Consider the following 18,104-nt stretch of genomic DNA (forward strand, 5'->3'; position numbering starts at 1 on the left):
GTATGGTCGTCGAATGATAGTGAGTTCCAGACCCTTTCCCGAGTGTACGGGTGAACACAATTCTCATCCCTCCGTGTATTCAGTCGCTGCAAGGACTCTCAATAAAGAACCGGCTTCCATTGCTCGAAGCAAGAACCTTGTGACGCTTGATACTTACCAGTTAATCCCAGTTGCTGTTGACTCATGCCAATGTTGCCACAGCGGCACACAAGTACTGAAAATTTACTGCAGTACTCCTGATTTATATCATCACGATTGGTTACCAGTAAGCAGTGTGAACAGATGGATCTAAGTGATGGGGATGCCTTCGTTTGTCGTGTCTTCAAGGTCCGCATTTAAACTGGTTTAGCTTTTGTGATTAGATATACAGGGTGTCCTAGAAATGTTGCGACAAACATCGAGGGGTTGTTGAGGGTGGTTAAAGGAACATATCGACATAAGACCATGTTCGGAAACCACAGCCAACAACGCTACAGAGCGTCGAATTTACTCTTCTCTGCATGTTTTCGACATAAGATTAGTAAGAAAGGTGTCCGTGAAAGTCAATGATCATGCTTAGAGTCCCTTTCCAACACACAGTTTTAATCCATCAAAAAGTTTCATTATAACGAAAACAGAATGCATTATTTCATGTTCACGGCACCTGTTTCTGATGTAGTAGACCAAATGGCACTGATAGACTGTGTCACAGAAAAAAAGTTATATTGTTTTGGCTTGTGATGGTCTGGAATGCTCTGTTACAGGTACCTAGGAATTGTCATCCACGAACTGGGCCACGCTGTCGGCTTCTGGCACGAGATGAACCGCCCTGACCGGGATGACTGGATAGACATTTTCTGGCACAATATTCTTCCTGTAAGTGACATCTGTATAACTGATTCTAAATCACTGTATTTTTCTTGTATTTTTTCTGTATCTGACTCATATTGCCACTTCCAGGGGTTTGGTGCTGCTTTCGCCAAGCACGCTAATGAGTCAGTCGACACACTGGGAGAGCAGTTTGACTACAAGTCCATCATGATGTATGGAGAATATGCATTTTCAAAGGTAAGTTGCCCTAGCTATAACATACAACAATATAAAACACAGTTACCAATAATCTTAGATGTCAGGTTTATATCGATACAGTACTTCGCTAGGAAAACAAACAAATCCACAGAACTGGTCTTATATCTTCTTCTTATCTTTTTCTTCCTCTTCTGCTTCTTCATTTTCTTCTCCTTCTGTGTTTATCCCATCTGAGGAAGGTTTCACTAATGATGGGAAGTAGCCAGTCCACGATTTTTAAAATTATTATAACTTTAATTCTGTCATCGAATACCTTTCCTTTTGTCACTAACGCAAGTTATCCTATCAGAAGAAAGACGAGTATGCCATGTTTGTGGATCGTATATACTTGATCTGTTTGTGTTTTCTGAAACGACGATGCAAAACTAGCCCTGCATTCGCCTAGATAATTTTGGGAAACACCTGCGTACCAATCCCGCATTGGTAGTTGATCCTAAGCAGTGATTCAGTGATCTAGTCTCATAAGGCAGCATTCTGTGTGTTAAGCTATACGATGACGAATAAGAAACAGGACGTGGAACAGATGTATATACCATCGCTCAACAGTTACAGCTTTAAGGATAAAATCAAGGGATGTCGCCTAAAACTACCGTCCCATGTATAACAGAATGGTTGTGCTCCTTTACCGAGACCAATTTACAGTCTGGGCCAAATGGCATTTCGAAGAGTAGGCTGGCTGAAGACCAGTTGAGAAAGTCAACAATAAATTAAATCTGAACTCACTGACAGGTCGAAAGGATTAGTGCTTCTGGTATATGTTCATAAATTCTTTTACAATAATGATTACAGCAATTCACAAATTCAGGATACACTAAAACTCAAGCAGACGTGTTAGTAATACATGCATTTCCTGTACATGAAAGTTGTTTCGAAAGTAAATGGGTAAGATGAGGCCAGTGAAAGACGAGTGGTCGTTTTAATGCTTATAAGGATAGTGTCGCAATATGGGAGTGCAATCGCAGATTAGCGGGAACTAGAAGCAAACATGAAAACGCTGTGCTCGCTACATTAGTGAGTACTCCATCGTGGCGGGTGCACTTGGATTTAACAACCCGTATCATGACGCAGCACGGGGTCTGATTCGGCGCTAATGGGCAAACGGCGGGGCAACTGCTGGAATCTTTTTTCAAGACTCTTTTAAAAGGTGTTATGATCGCCTTGGACTAAAGAAACTATTTATTCATAAGATCTCCTGTTGCGACTTCGGACATGTCATTATCAGTGGAGTACAGCGAAACTTTTGCTCCAGCTCATGTGAAAACTTTCAAAAATGTCTGACACGTATATGTGTGATCATTTGAAGTTTAATGTTTTCATATCTGCTGAAGAACAATTTTATGCGACTGTAAACCACAGCCGCGGAACGTTAAATACTGGAACGTGTTGCCGAACACTCACTATTCTGGTTTCGCATCACAACTCTACGTCTAAAACGCGAAGGGGAGCCCACCTCTTTGCAGTGGCGGTAGATCGGTAGCCTATTACCAGGCGGCAATGTTGTGTTTTAAACGTTCTGAACCCAGAAATTCCGAACAAAAGGTGCGGATATATTTGCATAACTGTGAACGTCGTTTTTAGGCTGAAAAGTATACAAGGTGCCCTTATCTAAGCACACACAGTTTCCAAGTTAAATGGATAATTCAGATATATTTAATAAACGAGAGCTTAACAAGTTATTGTACGATTGATACTATGCAAAAGGTCAAGTATTTAGAATAAGTTAAGAGGTATATCTATTTTATCCATTAGGTTTTTTTTCTTTAATGAAACAATGTGCTTTGTTTAATAGTAGGTGGCAGCTCTTGAATAATGATTTACCATAAAACATTCTTCAAGATAAGCCAATAAATTGTGATAGGAGAAATGGCCAAGGCTGCAACAAAGCTCCGTTATGGTAGTGGAGTCAAACACAGCACAGTACCAGCAGCCTTGGCCATAACAATAATATAAAGTGTTTGGCCTGATGGAGTTCTGAGTGCTGCAGTGTGGGCTGTATATAAATCACAGGGCGCTGAAACATTGTATGTTCTTTGGATGGACAGGGCACATTTTACTCTGCTGTGAATGCACAGAAATGTCACAAATGGAGTCCTATTTCACTGCATGTCGTGCAGGAACATCCACTGTACTCAGCTTATCTGACTGTGTGGTATGGTTTCACTAGCTCCTTCACTCTCAGTCCACTTCTCTTCAAGGAGATGACACCTCGCGGGTCTGTTAGGTGTACAGAGACATCTGCATATTATTAGAAACTCCTTGTGCAACACGTGATTCCAGCTTTGCAAGAATGCAACCGTGTCCACACTATCATTTTCATGAAAGAAGGGGTGACTCCACATGTCACTTGCCAAGTGAAATATTTGCTTCGAGAAACCTTTGGTACTGACAGCAACATCTACATGCAGTTTGACGTGTAGCCTTCCAGGTCTCCCAACCTAAACACAAGTGACTTCAGGTTGCATAGATGTCTGAAAGATCATGTCTGACAGGGATGTATACTCTTCCTGATCAGAAGAATAGCATATGATAACATATTGGTCTGATTACACTGGATATGCTTTGAGTGTCTGTCGACCATGTCATGTTACGGATGCAGCATATTGCTGAGTACAAGACCATATTGAACACATGTTGTAATGTGCGACCAAATCCTAAGAAAGATATACGAGAACCACAGTTATCATGTTTTTGATAATTCCTCCCCTTTTCCTGCACCCGCATCATATCCTGACTGCTCAGTGTGTCATATTTTCACCTGGAAAAAGAAAGTGGAAACATGATTTTTCAGCATAATCAGGCGCACTGATTAATGAACATACCTACGATATTTCAGCATCTCCCAGTGCAGCACTCAGAACACTGTCAGTTTAATTACAACCACCTGATAATTACAACAATAATCCATTTGACACCTACTGCAGTATAAAGATTACCTTAAGACTCACCCATTCATTATGATCTTCAACCATACACATCCATCTTGTTCCTGAATGGTTTAAGTCCATGTCTCGTGCAAAAAGTCAAAACAGGTAACAGACACAGATTGTGAACTTCCTTTTGAGAGTCATAGAAAGTTCAGTTTAAAAACACTGTTTAGTTTAGCAGAAGCACTCCAGGTTATTTTAACTCTTCTTTTTTTCTAGTCATCCAATAGTCTCAAATTGTTCTAAATACAAAACCTCATAAACTGATATATGACTTAATTGTTGATTTGTATCATTTTCTTTTCAGTGTGTTTATTGCATATTTTGCCCAGAACTATTTTCAAAATTGCTCAGTAACGTATTTCCATTTTGCACTATTAGTATCATGTGGTTTAATCAGTTGCCTTTAACACATATTCCTTCTTCCAGTTGCCAATATAAGAATATGAAAACTTCCTCTAGGGCAGATGAGAATAGTTTTGGTGATATGGCCATCACATTTAGAAAATAATTTAAGTGTTTCATACAAAACGTTTTCTAGCGATATATTACCACAAGCTGTACTCCAAGAGTTACCAGACACTGTGAAACAAAGAACATCGTCACATTTAAGAATGTCACAACTGCTTAAATAAATCAGTAGATAAAACAATTATAAGTTTTACCATGTAGCAAAATACTCAGTGCTTTGTGTACTATTGTTAAGTGAAAACCTTGTTGCAATATATTAATCAATTTACGAAACACTAGGAGTACTCATGCCAAATAGAAATACAGCAACATAAGGAAATTTATATACTGAATCACCCTGATAAATTTTCTTCTTTGTCCCTCTTCATAGGACAATGTTTCACCAACAATTGCACCAAAAGTGGCTGGAACTGTCATCGGACCAATATGGAAAAAGAGTCGCCTCAGTGACAGTGACTTACGAAGGATCCACAAGCTATACCGCTGCAATGGTGAGTCAAGGCTGCAGATGATATGACAGAGAGCAAAATACACTCCTGGAAATTGAAATAAGAACACCGTGAATTCATTGTCCCAGGAAGGGGAAACTTTATTGACACATTCCTGGGGTCAGATACATCACATGATCACACTGACAGAACCACAGGCACATAGACACAGGCAACAGAGCATGCACAATGTCGGCACTAGTACAGTGTATATCCACCTTTCGCAGCAATGCAGGCTGCTATTCTCCCATGGACACGATCATAGAGATGCTGGATGTAGTCCTGTGGAACGGCTTGCCATGCCATTTCCACCTGGCGCCTCAGTTGGACCAGCGTTCGTGCTGGACGTGCAGACCGCATGAGACGACGCTTCATCCAGTCCCAAACATGCTCAATGGGGGACAGATCCGGAGATCTTGCTGGCCAGGGTAGTTGACTTACACCTTCTAGAGCACGTTGGGTGGCACGGGATACATGCGGACGTGCATTGTCCTGTTGGAACAGCAAATTCCCTTGCCGGTCTAGGAATGGTAGAACGATGGGTTCGATGACGGTTTGGATGTACCGTGCTCTATTCAGTGTCCCTTCGACGATCACCAGTGGTGTACGGCCAGTGTAGGAGATCGCTCCCCACACCATGATGCCGGGTGTTGGCCCTGTGTGCCTCGGTCGTATGCAGTCCTGATTGTGGCGCTCACCTGCACGGCGCCAAACACGCATTCGACCATCATTGGCACCAAGGCAGAAGCGACTCTCATCGCTGAAGACGACACGTCTCCATTCGTCCCTCCATTCACGCCTGTCGCGACACCACTGGAGGCGGGCTGCACGATGTTGGGGCGTGAGCGGAAGACGGCCTAACGGTGTGCGGGACCGTAGCCCAGCTTCATGGAGACGGTTGCGAATGGTCCTCGCCGATACCCCAGGAGCAACAGTGTCCCTAATTTGCTGGGAAGTGGCGGTGCGGTCCCCTACGGCACTGCGTAGGATCCTATGGTCTTGGCGTGCATCCGTGCCTCGCTGCGGTCCGGTCCCAGGTCGACGGGCACGTGCACCTTCCGCCGACCACTGGCGACAACATCGATGTACTGTGGAGACCTCACGCCCCACGTGTTGAGCAATTCGGCGGTACGTCCACCCGGCCTCCCGCATGCCCACTATACGCCCTCGCTCAAAGTCCGTCAACTGCACATACGGTTCACGTCCACGCTGTCGCGGCATGCTACCAGTGTTAAAGACTGCGATGGAGCTCCGTATGCCACGGCAAACTAGCTGACACTGACGGCGGCGGTGCACAAATGCTGCGCAGCTAGCGCCATTCGACGGCCAACACCGCGGTTCCTGGTGTGTCCGCTGTGCCGTGCGTGTGATCATTGCTTGTACAGCCCTCTCGCAGTGTCCGGAGCAAGTATGGTGGGTCTGACACACCGGTGTCAATGTGTTCTTTTTTCCATTTCCAGGAGTGTAGTACTACATGAAATGTGATTGATATCCTTCCAGTAGAGATAAAAACCTTTCATTTTGAAGAAGTTATCTGATGTTTTATCTTGCATGTGTATGTTGTGTACTTTGAACAAGCCCCATTGGCAGGCAGCTGTAACACTTTTCCTCTCCTCTTGCTGTCTTTTGCAAATCATAGCAGGAGTATAGCAGATAGCAAACAAATAAAAGCTATGGGTGAACAATACCTACAAAGAGCTGGTAAATTACTAACCAGAAACTGTTGTGTCTAGACAAGACAGCCTAGACACAATGAGAGGAAGCCGAAAGGCACGCGCTTAAACTCACGCAGGCTGGCGTGAGGTCTGAAACAGGATACATAATGAATGCTATAAAGAAAAGTACGTAGCTTCTGCAATACTTAACTTTAATCCACATTTGTAGGACATCGCTCTTGATGATACATTAATAGAATCTCAATATCAATTATCATACGGCGCCTTGCTAGGTCGTAGCAAATGTAGCTGAAGGCTATGCTAACTATCGTCTCGGCAAATGAGAGCGTATTTGTCAGTAATCCAAAGTCGGCTGTACAACTGGGCGAGTGCCAGGACGTCTCTCTAGACCTGCCGTGTGGTGGCGCTCGGTCTGCAATTACTGACAGTGGCGACACGCGGGTCCGGCGTATACTAATGGACCGCGGCCGATTTAAAGGCTACCGCCTAGCAAGTGTGGTGTCTGGCGGTGACACCACATTCCTCCCCCGCAAATCGGCGAACGGTGGTGTTACAAGGCTTCCGCCCGCCGTGGGGAGGACCCCATGTTGACGAATGCGACGAGGTGGGGAGCCTAACAACAGGCGAGGCTGTGCCACCCGCACCCGGCCATTCGGTCCGAGGGGAGCAAGGAAACGCCTGAAAACCTAGTCCAGGGTGCACGCCAACATGCGGTGTATGCACCCGTAAAGAGACAGGATGGGCCGAAGATTCGACCTCCATCGCGTCGGGGGACCCGACGGGCGAAGACGACATCTGGTCCGGAGCGGGCAAGAGGTCCATGTCGGAGGATAGCTGGTCACGGGAAGCGATCGGCGGCGCGTGACCCAGGGAGGCGCCCGGCGGCGGGAGGACCGGCGGCGGCGGCGGCGGCGCGTCGCCATGGGGCAAAATGGAAGGCATCGTCGGTAACACCTGGGGATGAGGCGAGCCAGTAGATGGGTCCCCAGTGCGCTGACCGGACGGCACCGTCGCTGAAAGCAGACGGGGAGCGGCAGAACCCGTGCGACGACAGAGGCACAGCTGATTGAGATGCCGACGCACCTCACCAGAGGCCCCCAAAACCAAATACATCACGCGGCCGAGGCAGCGAAGAATGCGCCCTGCGAGCCAACGCCGTGAACCGCGATAGTTGCGATAGAATACAACGTCGCCTGGAGCAAAAGCAGGAGTCTGCCGCTGCACAGGAACCTGATGCGGCGGATGCAGCAAAGACATCAAGGTCCGATGAGGACGACTGTGGAGCAACTCAGCCGGCGAGCGACCATCTCGGGGCTGAGAGCGATACGAGGACAAGAAGAGCAATAAAGCGTCCTCCCGAGAATGCGACTCTTTCAACTTCAACATCTGTGACTTGAAAGTCCGGACCAATCGTTCAGCGGCACCGTTTGACTGAGGCGAAAACGGCGCGGATGTCAGATGTTGAATACCATGGGCCTTGCAGAATGACTGAAATTCTGCGGACATGAATTGTGGGCCATTGTCGGAAACAATAGTCTGTGGAAGACCTTCAATGCAAAAGATAGCGGATAACGCTTGGATGGTGGCAGATGAAGTCGTGGAAGACATCCGGACAACAAAAGGAAAATTACTGAAAGAATCGACCACAACCAACCATCGAGCATTCCAGAATGGACCAGCAAAATCTATGTGTAAGCGTTGCCAAGGGGAAGCGGCTTTTGGCCATGCAAAGAATTGCCGTGGCGGTGCGGATTGTTGTTCGGCACACGCCATGCAAGAAGAGCACATTTTCGTAATCGCAGCATCGATTCCAAACCAAGTACAGTGCTGACGAGCAAGTTGTTTCGTTCGCACTATACCCCAATGTCCTTGGTGGAGAAACCGTAAGACAGAGGACTGTAACGAACGTGGGACCACGACCCAGGACTGATCATTATCAGAACGCAACAGCAAAACACTATGTCGTACAAAAAGTCTCTCCTTGCGAGCAAAAAATCGGCGAACCAGCGGATCCTCGATCCGTGACTATGACAAGGGCCATTGCGTAGCAACAAAACGCAAAACGGTAGCAAGGACAGGGTCAGTAGCTGTGGCTGTAGCTACACGACGAAAATCAATCGGAAACGATTCGACCACGTCATCGGTTTCCGCATCAATGAACATGCAAGCAAGTTCGGAAGAATCGAATGCTCTATCCTCAGCAACAGGCAAACGGGACAACGCATCGGCGTTTCCGTGCTTAGCAGTGGGCCGATACAAGATATCGTAGCGGTACTGCGAGAGGAAAATAGACCAGCGAATGAATTTCTGCGCTGTACGTGGAGGTACAGGCTTGTTCGGATGAAAAAGCGATGTCAAAGGTTTGTGGTCTGTGATGATGGTAAAGTGACGACCTTACAAGAAATCATGGAACTTAGTAACACCAAATACGAGAGCCAATGCTTCTTTCTCTATCTGTGAATAATTTCTTTGCGCAGACGAGAGCAATTTGGACGCAAAGGCAATAGGGCGATCATGCGATCCATCTTTGTGCGCAAGCACAGCACCGATCCCGAAATCCTATGCATTTACCATCAACAAAAGGGGTTTCTGGGGATCGAATGGCGTAAGGCAAGTATTTGAAAGCAACGCCGATTTCAACTGGCGAAAGGCGCGTTCGCATTCCGTCGTCCAGACGAACGGAACACCTTTACGGTGTAAGCGATGAAGCGGAGCTGAAATGGAAGAGGCATGGGGAATATATCGGTTGTAATAATTAATTTTACCCAGCACACTCTGTAGTTGCTTCAAATTCTTCGGCGAAGGCAAGTCTTGTATGGCACGGAGGTGCTCTGGACTAGGATGTATGCCTTGGCCATTGATTACATGTCCCAGATATGGTAAATCACGAGCAAAAAATACACATTTGTCCTTCCGCAAGCGAAGACCATTTTGTCGCAAGACCTGAAATAACGTTCTGAGATTGGCTAAATGTTCTTCTTCTGTCTTTCCAGAGATCACAATATCGTCCAGATAGTTTGCTGCCGTAGGGACCGACGCACAAACAGTTTGCAGATATTGCTGAAACAATGCAGGGGCGGAGGCACACCCGAATGGCAGTCTTTTGAATCGGTACAAACCAAGATGCGTGTTAACCACTAAAACGCGCTGGGATTCGTCGTCCACTGGCATTTGCAAGTACGCATCTGCTAGGTCCAACTTCGAAAAATATTTACCCGGGCACAGTTGGTCAACAAGATCTTCCGAGCGGGGTAAAGGATAAGTTGCAATCATTAGTTGTGGATTCACTGTTGCCTTGAAGTCCACATAAAGTCTCAATTTTCCAGAAGGTTTTGGCAAAATTACTAAGGGTGATGCCCAGAGAGAAGCCTGCACACGTTCAATCACACCTTGTGATTCCAAATCGTGTAAGGTTCTTGCGACCTCATCACGCAATGCGTGGGGAACATTGCGCGCTCTGAGAAATTTCGGTTGCGCGTTTACTTTCAGTTCCAAATGTGCTTTATAGTTCTTAGCGCAACCAAGGCCCAGTGCAAAAATGTCTGCAAATTTGTCACAGAGACTAGAAACACTGGCTGAAGGCACAGTCTGGTTCACTGATAGGACCTGATTTACTATAGACAAGTTAAACAACTGAAATAAATCTAAACCAAACAAGTTCACTGCAGAAGAAGAACGAAGGACGTAAAATGACACAAGTTTTGTTTGTCCCTTGTATGTTGCAAGAAGGCTGCACTGTCCTAACACAGGGATATTCTGACCTGAATAACTATTTAACGTAACATTTGCGGCACACAACGGAGGTGTGCCCAGTTGTTTGTACGTGTCTTTATTGATCAATGAAACAGCAGCTCCGGTATCGAGCTGGAATGGGATCACATTGCCATGAATGTCCAAGTCTACAAAAAGTTTATTGTCCTGCTGACGACAAGAGCGACTGTCTCGTGCAATTTGAACAGACACTGTTACAGAATCACTTGCTAATTGACGTGATTTCCGGCGACGTCGACGCACATTTTTTGTGGGACGCACACAGTCACCTTTAGAGCGAGTGGCACAGGGCGGAGTGGAATGAACTACATGAATGTCCATGGGCGAAGGTTCACGAGCCTGAGTATTCCTTGGTTCGATTCCGATTCTGGCGTGAAGCAAAGGGTCTGGAATGGTTGTTAGTGTCCGATCTGAGCTTTTTCTGGCAAACACTCTGAACATGTCCTTTTTTATTACAGGAGAAGCAAATAGCTTGGCATGACGGGCAATTTTCACGCGAATGTCTAGTAGCACACCGCGGGCATGATTTCACTGCATTTGCGTGCTCACGTGGCACACGTGGCTGCGCGGACGGGCGCGAGGGCTGTTTACCGTTCCGTGCAGCGCGCCCGGCGGGCCGGTTAATGTGACACACAGCTGGCGAAGTTTCAAATGATTCCTGAGCAAAGTCAAGTGTGTCTTGCCTGTCCAATATGTCTATCACTTGTTGAAGGGAGGGATTGACTAGTTTCAAAATTTGCTCCCGTATACGAACATCAGAAACGTTCTGTGCAATTGCATCACGTACCATAGTATCTGAATAAGGGAGTCCACATTCACACTCAAAAGCACAGTCCCTAGTAAGGCCTTGCAAAGTTGGAACCCACTCCCTATTAGTCTGACCGGCCGTACGTTTGGTACGAAAGAACGTATACCTTTTGGCAACTACATTGACAGATTCTTCGAAATATGCATCTAATGCAGACAAAATTTCGTCGTAGGACAGAGTTGCTATGTCGCGTCGGGGAAATAATTTCACTATCACACGGTACGTCTGCACCCCTACACACGCCAATAAGTGAGGCTGCCGCTCGTTACCTTGAATTCTGTAGGCAGCGAGATGGAATCCAAACTGGCGTGACCACTCCGTCCAGCTTTCCATCGCCGCATCAAACGGACGAAAATGTGGTGCAACTGCATGTTGTGGCTGCGGTAGCGGTGGAGCGGCGGCTGCCGCATCATTTTGCATTGCACGTTGACCCTGGACGAGCTGTCCAAGAGCATCCAATAACGCCTGTGACTGCTGATTCTGCAAGCGATAAAATTCGGACAGTACATCTGGAGATTGCAGCGAAGCCATGACACAAGTAAATTAGGGCAATACGAACGCGAAATCCTCTTTTGAGACTCATCGCCAAATATGTTGTGTCTAGACAAGACAGCCTAGGCAGAATGAGAGGAAGCCGAAAGGCACGCGCTTAAACTCACGCAGGCTGGCGTGAGGTCTGAAACAGGATACGTAATGAATGCTATAAAGAAAAGTACGTAGCTTCTGCAATACTTAACTTTAATCCACATTTGTAGGACATCGCTCTTGATGATACATTAATAGAATCTCAATATCAATTATCATACGGCGCCTTGCTAGGTCGTAGCAAATGTAGCTGAAGGCTATGCTAACTATCGTCTCGGCAAATGAGAGCGTATTTGTCAGTAATCCAAAGTCGGCTGTACAACTGGGCGAGTGCCAGGACGTCTCTCTAGACCTGCCGTGTGGTGGCGCTTGGTCTGCAATTACTGACAGTGGCGACACGCGGGTCCGGCGTATACTAATGGACCGCGGCCGATTTAAAGGCTACCACCCAGCAAGTGTGGTGTCGGGCGGTGACACCACAGAAACCATTTCATTATTCAGTTGAGAAATAATCTTACCAATTCATTCGTGTGGCACAAAAAGGAGTGATATGTCCCAAACCTTTAGGGCCAAGCCTATACAGATAAGATTAAAAAAAATGGCTCTGAGCACTATGGGACTTAACATCTATGGTCATCAGTCCCCTAGAACTTAGAACTACTTAAACCTAACTAACCTAAGGACATCACACAACAGATAAGGTTACATTAGATCAATACTTGTTCCATAGATCATGAAACAACACTTCCTAATGATGTGGAATGTGTCAGTTTAACAAAAGGTTCCTTGACGTGACATAATTCAGTGTTTTTAATAATTCTAAAATTACTATGTCTAATAATTCATCTATTGAGCAAAAGGAGTTGTCATTCAGAATTTATTTAAGTTTTTTTTTTAATTCTGATTGGCTATCTGTCAGACTTTTGATGCTATTTGGTAAGTGACCAAAGACTTTTGTGTTAGCATGATTCACCTCTTTGCCTTTTTCTGTGCCAGAGTTAGATTTAACCCATAGTAGTGAAGACTAGTGTTTCTTCTAGTGTTGTAGCTATGCACATTGCTATTGCTTTTGAATTGGGATCGGATATTAGTAACAGGCTTCATAAATATATATAGTGGCCTCCAGTTATTATGCTGGTTACACTCTTTTGCAAAACAAATTTTTTTCCTTGATGGTGAATTACCCCAAAATATGATGCCAAACAAAGGCAGTGAATGAAAATAGGCACAATAAGTTAATTTACTGATATGTTTATTGCCAGGATTTTCAGTAACCATAATAGCATAAGTAGCTGAACTCAGATGTTTCAGTATATCACCAATGTGTTTCTTCCAATTCAATCTCTCATCAATGCAACACCCAAAAATTTTGAATATTCTGCCTTAGCTGCAGACTTCTGTTCAAAGTCTATATTTATGAATGGCATTATGCCATTTACTGTACAGAACTGTATATACTATGTTTTATCAAAATTTAATGACAGTCCATTTGCAGAGAAGCACAGTAATTCTTGTTTTTTACTATATTTATATCATCATCAAAAAGGACTACCTTTGCTTCTTCATGAATACAGAGTGGCAAGTCATTAAGACCAAGACAACCCTGTGGGACCCTATTCTTGATACCTCACTAGTTTGAGGAATCTGCTGATTTTTATGCATTGTGTGAACTGTTTATTTCAACCTTCTGCACTTTGCCATTTAAAATATGAATTAAACCATTTTTGCACTGTCCTACTCATATCACAGTACTTAAACTTACCTACAAGAATTACGTGATTTACACAGTCAAAAGCCTTTGAGAGGTCACAAAAATCCCAGTGGGTGATGTTCAGTTATTCAAAGCATTAATATATTATCAGATTGACATTTTGGTAGTACTTTATATACACAAATATGTTTTCAATAAATTACTCATTCAAGAGTGTTCTTTGGTGAAGCTGACAAAAATTAGACTGGGCTGCAGTTGCATTAGGCGTCACTATTTGCACATGTTGTTTATGATTGGGATGTATTGCTGTTCCATCAGCTTTCTTCACATTGTATTCTTTGAACTATGCAATTCACAGACAATTTGATGTGTACTTATTGATGAACCTACCTTCAATTGATCCAATAACATCTACTAAAATGTTAGTGTGTGAAGGTTTCTTTGTCAAGAACCTTGACCAGCTCTCTCTTCCTGGCTTGGCTGACCCAGTTTCCCATTATTTTCTATCCACAGAGATATTTTTTCCTTCCAATTTGGATAACACCTGTCACAAAACTTTTCTTTGTATATTAATGTGGCTACCCAAGTATTAAGTTTTGCTGCTCTATGAATTAAATACATGTCTGCAAGTTCCCGTAACAAGTAAAGCTCCCTCTTCAACAACCAGTTAGCACTGTAAACAATGGTTAACTCTAGTATGGATGCATCACAGAGATCATGTACTGCTTTGTTGGTTATCAGCATCACTGACAATGTGGGACACAACTGTTTATCATGACACATAAGGAATTTACAAACTTGTGTCCTTCACGTATTGTTCATTCAAGAGCTCTTACCATTTCAGCATTCATTTTCAACGATTGTTTCCTGATTTCAAAATAGTCAGCTTACAATCCTCTAATGTCTCTGCAATTTTGGCCTTAACGATAGATGATTCCCTGTCTGAAGAAGAGCTACAAATCATCCTATACAGAAAGAAAATGCAAAGAGTTACTATTCAAAGATATCTATTTGACAATTGCCCTTAATGACATCTTTGAACATGTAAAACAAACTAGATGATGCCCAAATTCATTATAGGACACCTTAAAAAAAATCTGAGGAAAAAATCTAGGCAATAAAAAATCAAAATTATTTCTGATAGAACATCTTAAAAATATGTACACTGAAGTGCCAAAGAAACTGGTATAGGCATGCGTATTCAAATACAGAGATATGTAAACAGACAGAATACTCAGAATACTGATCTGTGGTCGGCAATGCCTATATAAGACAACAAGTGCCTGGTGCAGTTGTTACGTCAGTTACTGCTGCTACAAAGGCAGCTCATCAAAATTTAAGTGAGATTGAACGTGGTGTTACAGTCAACACATTAGTGTTGGGACACAGCATCTCCAAGGTAGAGATGCAGTGGGGAATTTCCCACGTGATCATTTCACGAGTGTACCGGGAATATCAGAAATCCAGCAAAACATTAAATCTCTGACATTGCTGTGGCTGGGGAAAAAAAAAAAACGTCCAATAACAGGACCAATGACGATTGAAGAGAATCATTCAATGTTGACAGAAGTGCAACCCTTCCACAGAGATCTGAAGATTTCAATACTAGGCCATCAACAAGAGTCAGCGTGTGAACCATTCACTAAACATCACTGATACAGGATTTTGGAGCCGAAGGCCCATTCGTGTACCCTTGATGACTGCATGACACAAAGCTTTATGCCTTACCTGAGCTCATCAGCACTGACATTGGACTGTTGATAACTGGAAACATGTTGTCTGGTTGGACAAGTCTCATTTCAAATTGTATTGAGCACATTGACATGTACGGGTATGGAGACAATCTCATAAATCCATGAACCCTGCATGACAGCAGGGGACTGTTAAAACTGGTAGAGGCTCTGTAATGGTGTGTGGTGTGTACAGTAGGAGTGATATGGGACTCCTGATATGTCTAGATACGACTCGAACAGATGACATGTACGTAAGCATCGTCTAATCACCTGCATTCGATCATGTCCATTGTGCATTCCAATGGACTTCGGCAATTCCAGCTGGACAATGCAACACCCCACACATCCCTAATTGCTACAGAGTGGCTCCAGGAACACTTCTCTGAGTTTAAACACTTCCACTGGCCACCAAACTCACTAGACATGAACATTGTTGAGCATATCTGGGATGCCTTGCCACGTGCTGTTCAGAAGAGTTCTCCAGCCCCTCGTACTCTTACGGACTTATGGACAGCACTGTGGGATGCATGGTGTCAATTCCCTCCAGCACTACTTCAGACATTAGTCGAGTCCATGCCACATTGTGTTGAGAACATCTGCATGCTTGCAGGGGCCTACACAATATTAGGCATGTGTACCAGCTTCTTTGGTTTTTCACTGTATATTTTATAATGTTAATTACCTCCATGTTAAACATTTCGCCTGCACAGAATCAACACACTATAAAATAAATCTCAATTATTTCAGGACACCATGTGAAATCTGGCTTCCCTTACGACATTCAGTGTAACTTCAACCAAGATGCATGTGGTTTTAACAATGCAGGCTCAGCTGCTTGGGAGCAGCAAAGTGTCAATGCAACAGGTGAGCAGTTATTATCTGCATCTTTCAGGACTTCTCTGTTTCATTATCATTTCTGTAATAACAGAAAATGAGGGAAACAAAACTGATTTTTTTGTTACAGATGGATATGTGTACTCTTCGAGCACCTCACCTGGTCACCTGATGTCGATCAACTTCCACCCATTGTCAGAATCAGACCCCCGTGGTCCCATTGGTTGCGTACGCTTCTGGTACAATGTTCCTCGGAATGGATACCTCAAGGTTCTTGAAATGCTACAACTTGACCAGAAAATTATAAAATATAAATAAAACCACATGAAATGATATACTAAATAACAAAGATTGGATATGAAGTGATCTGAAGGCTTTGTTGCACCATGAAGGGGCAATTCTGGTATTTACGTCATGTGAATTGCTCCTGGGAAAAAGTGATGTCAAAATATCTGCATTCCTATGCCTCTTTGTTGTAAGCTTATTTGAGAATACTGTATCTCAGCTTAACAAATTTAATGGAAACATTTGTAAACAATGAGAAAGATGATTTCCTTAGCTGACCCTATTAAAAGAACCATAGTTTAGCACCTGTATAAGCATTCATATTTGTGTACTACTGTGACAAGTACAGAGCTCAAATAAGTTATTTCAGTGTTGAGCAAAATTTTGCATTTGTTGTTAATTACACTCCATGATATTTCAACTGGTCACCTGCCAGTCATCCTCTGGTGAGCCATCAAAGTCTTCAGTGGTACACTGAGGAAGACTGGCAGATGGCTGTTGAAATATTGTGGAGTGTAGTTAATGATGCCTAGTTGCAACCCCAAAAATTCTCAGACTATTCAATTAATCAGAAAAATTTTTAAATTCACAAAAAAGTTATTTCAGTTTCTGTTACTTTGTACTGAAAAAGATTTTATTTCAATTCACAGCTCTATCAAATATATATGCGACATGTCACACAGTTAACAAGTGGAATGGTGAAGCAGGTTCTTCTGTGGGAAAGTGATACTCGTACAACCACCGCTGAATGGGTACATGTCGAGGTTCCCCTTTATGTCACAAGGAGCTTCAGAGTGAGTATATCAATTCATCTCAAGCATGCCAGTAGAATAAACTGCACTTTCAATAACTCTTCAGAGTTGAATTCTTTGACATCTGCAATCTGCATGTCTGTTGTATTATAAAACACTGGAGAGACAATATATGCAATAATCACTGATGAACAGTTCATTTCTACATAATTTTTGTAACTTGATGACCTGCCAAGTACATATCAGTATTTCAGTTAAATTATTGGACTGCAGTCAACCACTTCTTCTGTCACGATATGTCAGGTTGATTGAAAGTTGATAATGCTCTCATCATGACCTCCTGTTACCTTCAACGTTTTTCTAACTTGTTTGAGCCTTACAAGAAATACATTATATCAAGCTCTGCAAAATGGTACTTTTTTCAGCTGTAAACTCTTCATACACAGTGCTGTTATCAATCTGTTCCTTCATCTTTACAGCTAGAAAGTAGTGGACATACTCCAAATCAGGAAGGCAGGATTGATGACTTACTACTTTTAGAGCTTGTAAATAAATGGTTCAGGCCATTGCAATGGAAAATTGTGGTGTATGACGTTCTGGCAAAAGATAAAAGTTATCTTCACTACGCATGTTCACTTTTTCATCAATTTCTCACTAAATTTATGAGGTAAAGAGACAAAAAAGGGTCCAGTGATCATTTTTCTCTCTTCCTCATAGTCACTAACCCCATGTTATGTGAAATTCAGAATCCTATGACTAGACCATTAGTAGCTGATAGAATTGTTTTTGCGCTTCCTGGAGCACAATCACAATGGGAAAATATTAGTTTTGTTGCTGCATGATCCCAGATTGTAGTCAATGTGCATACATTTAGAATGAATCTTTCATTCTGCAGCAGAGTGTTAACTTATCACTAGGCATGAACAGTATTTCATGGCATTCAGGCCAAGTCACATGAACAGTATTTCATGGCATTCAGGCCAAGTCACATGGTATCT

The 18,104-nt window shown here is 43.5% G+C and overlaps 1 protein-coding gene across 1 annotated transcript in view; it reads left to right on the forward strand.

Moving 5' to 3' along the window:
- The window catches only part of LOC126195521 (meprin A subunit beta-like), a 79,593-nt gene that overhangs the window by 46,818 nt on the left and 14,671 nt on the right, over positions 1-18,104 (forward strand). Inside the window, exons 4-9 of the mRNA XM_049934148.1 lie at positions 744-855; positions 940-1,047; positions 4,834-4,954; positions 15,983-16,099; positions 16,200-16,339; positions 17,005-17,148. Of these exons, the coding sequence (XP_049790105.1) occupies positions 744-855; positions 940-1,047; positions 4,834-4,954; positions 15,983-16,099; positions 16,200-16,339; positions 17,005-17,148 (742 nt within the window). The remainder of the gene's footprint in view (positions 1-743; positions 856-939; positions 1,048-4,833; positions 4,955-15,982; positions 16,100-16,199; positions 16,340-17,004; positions 17,149-18,104) is intronic.

This window comes from Schistocerca nitens, chromosome 7, assembly GCF_023898315.1.
Source record: "Schistocerca nitens isolate TAMUIC-IGC-003100 chromosome 7, iqSchNite1.1, whole genome shotgun sequence".
Classification (NCBI taxonomy): domain Eukaryota; kingdom Metazoa; phylum Arthropoda; class Insecta; order Orthoptera; family Acrididae; genus Schistocerca; species Schistocerca nitens.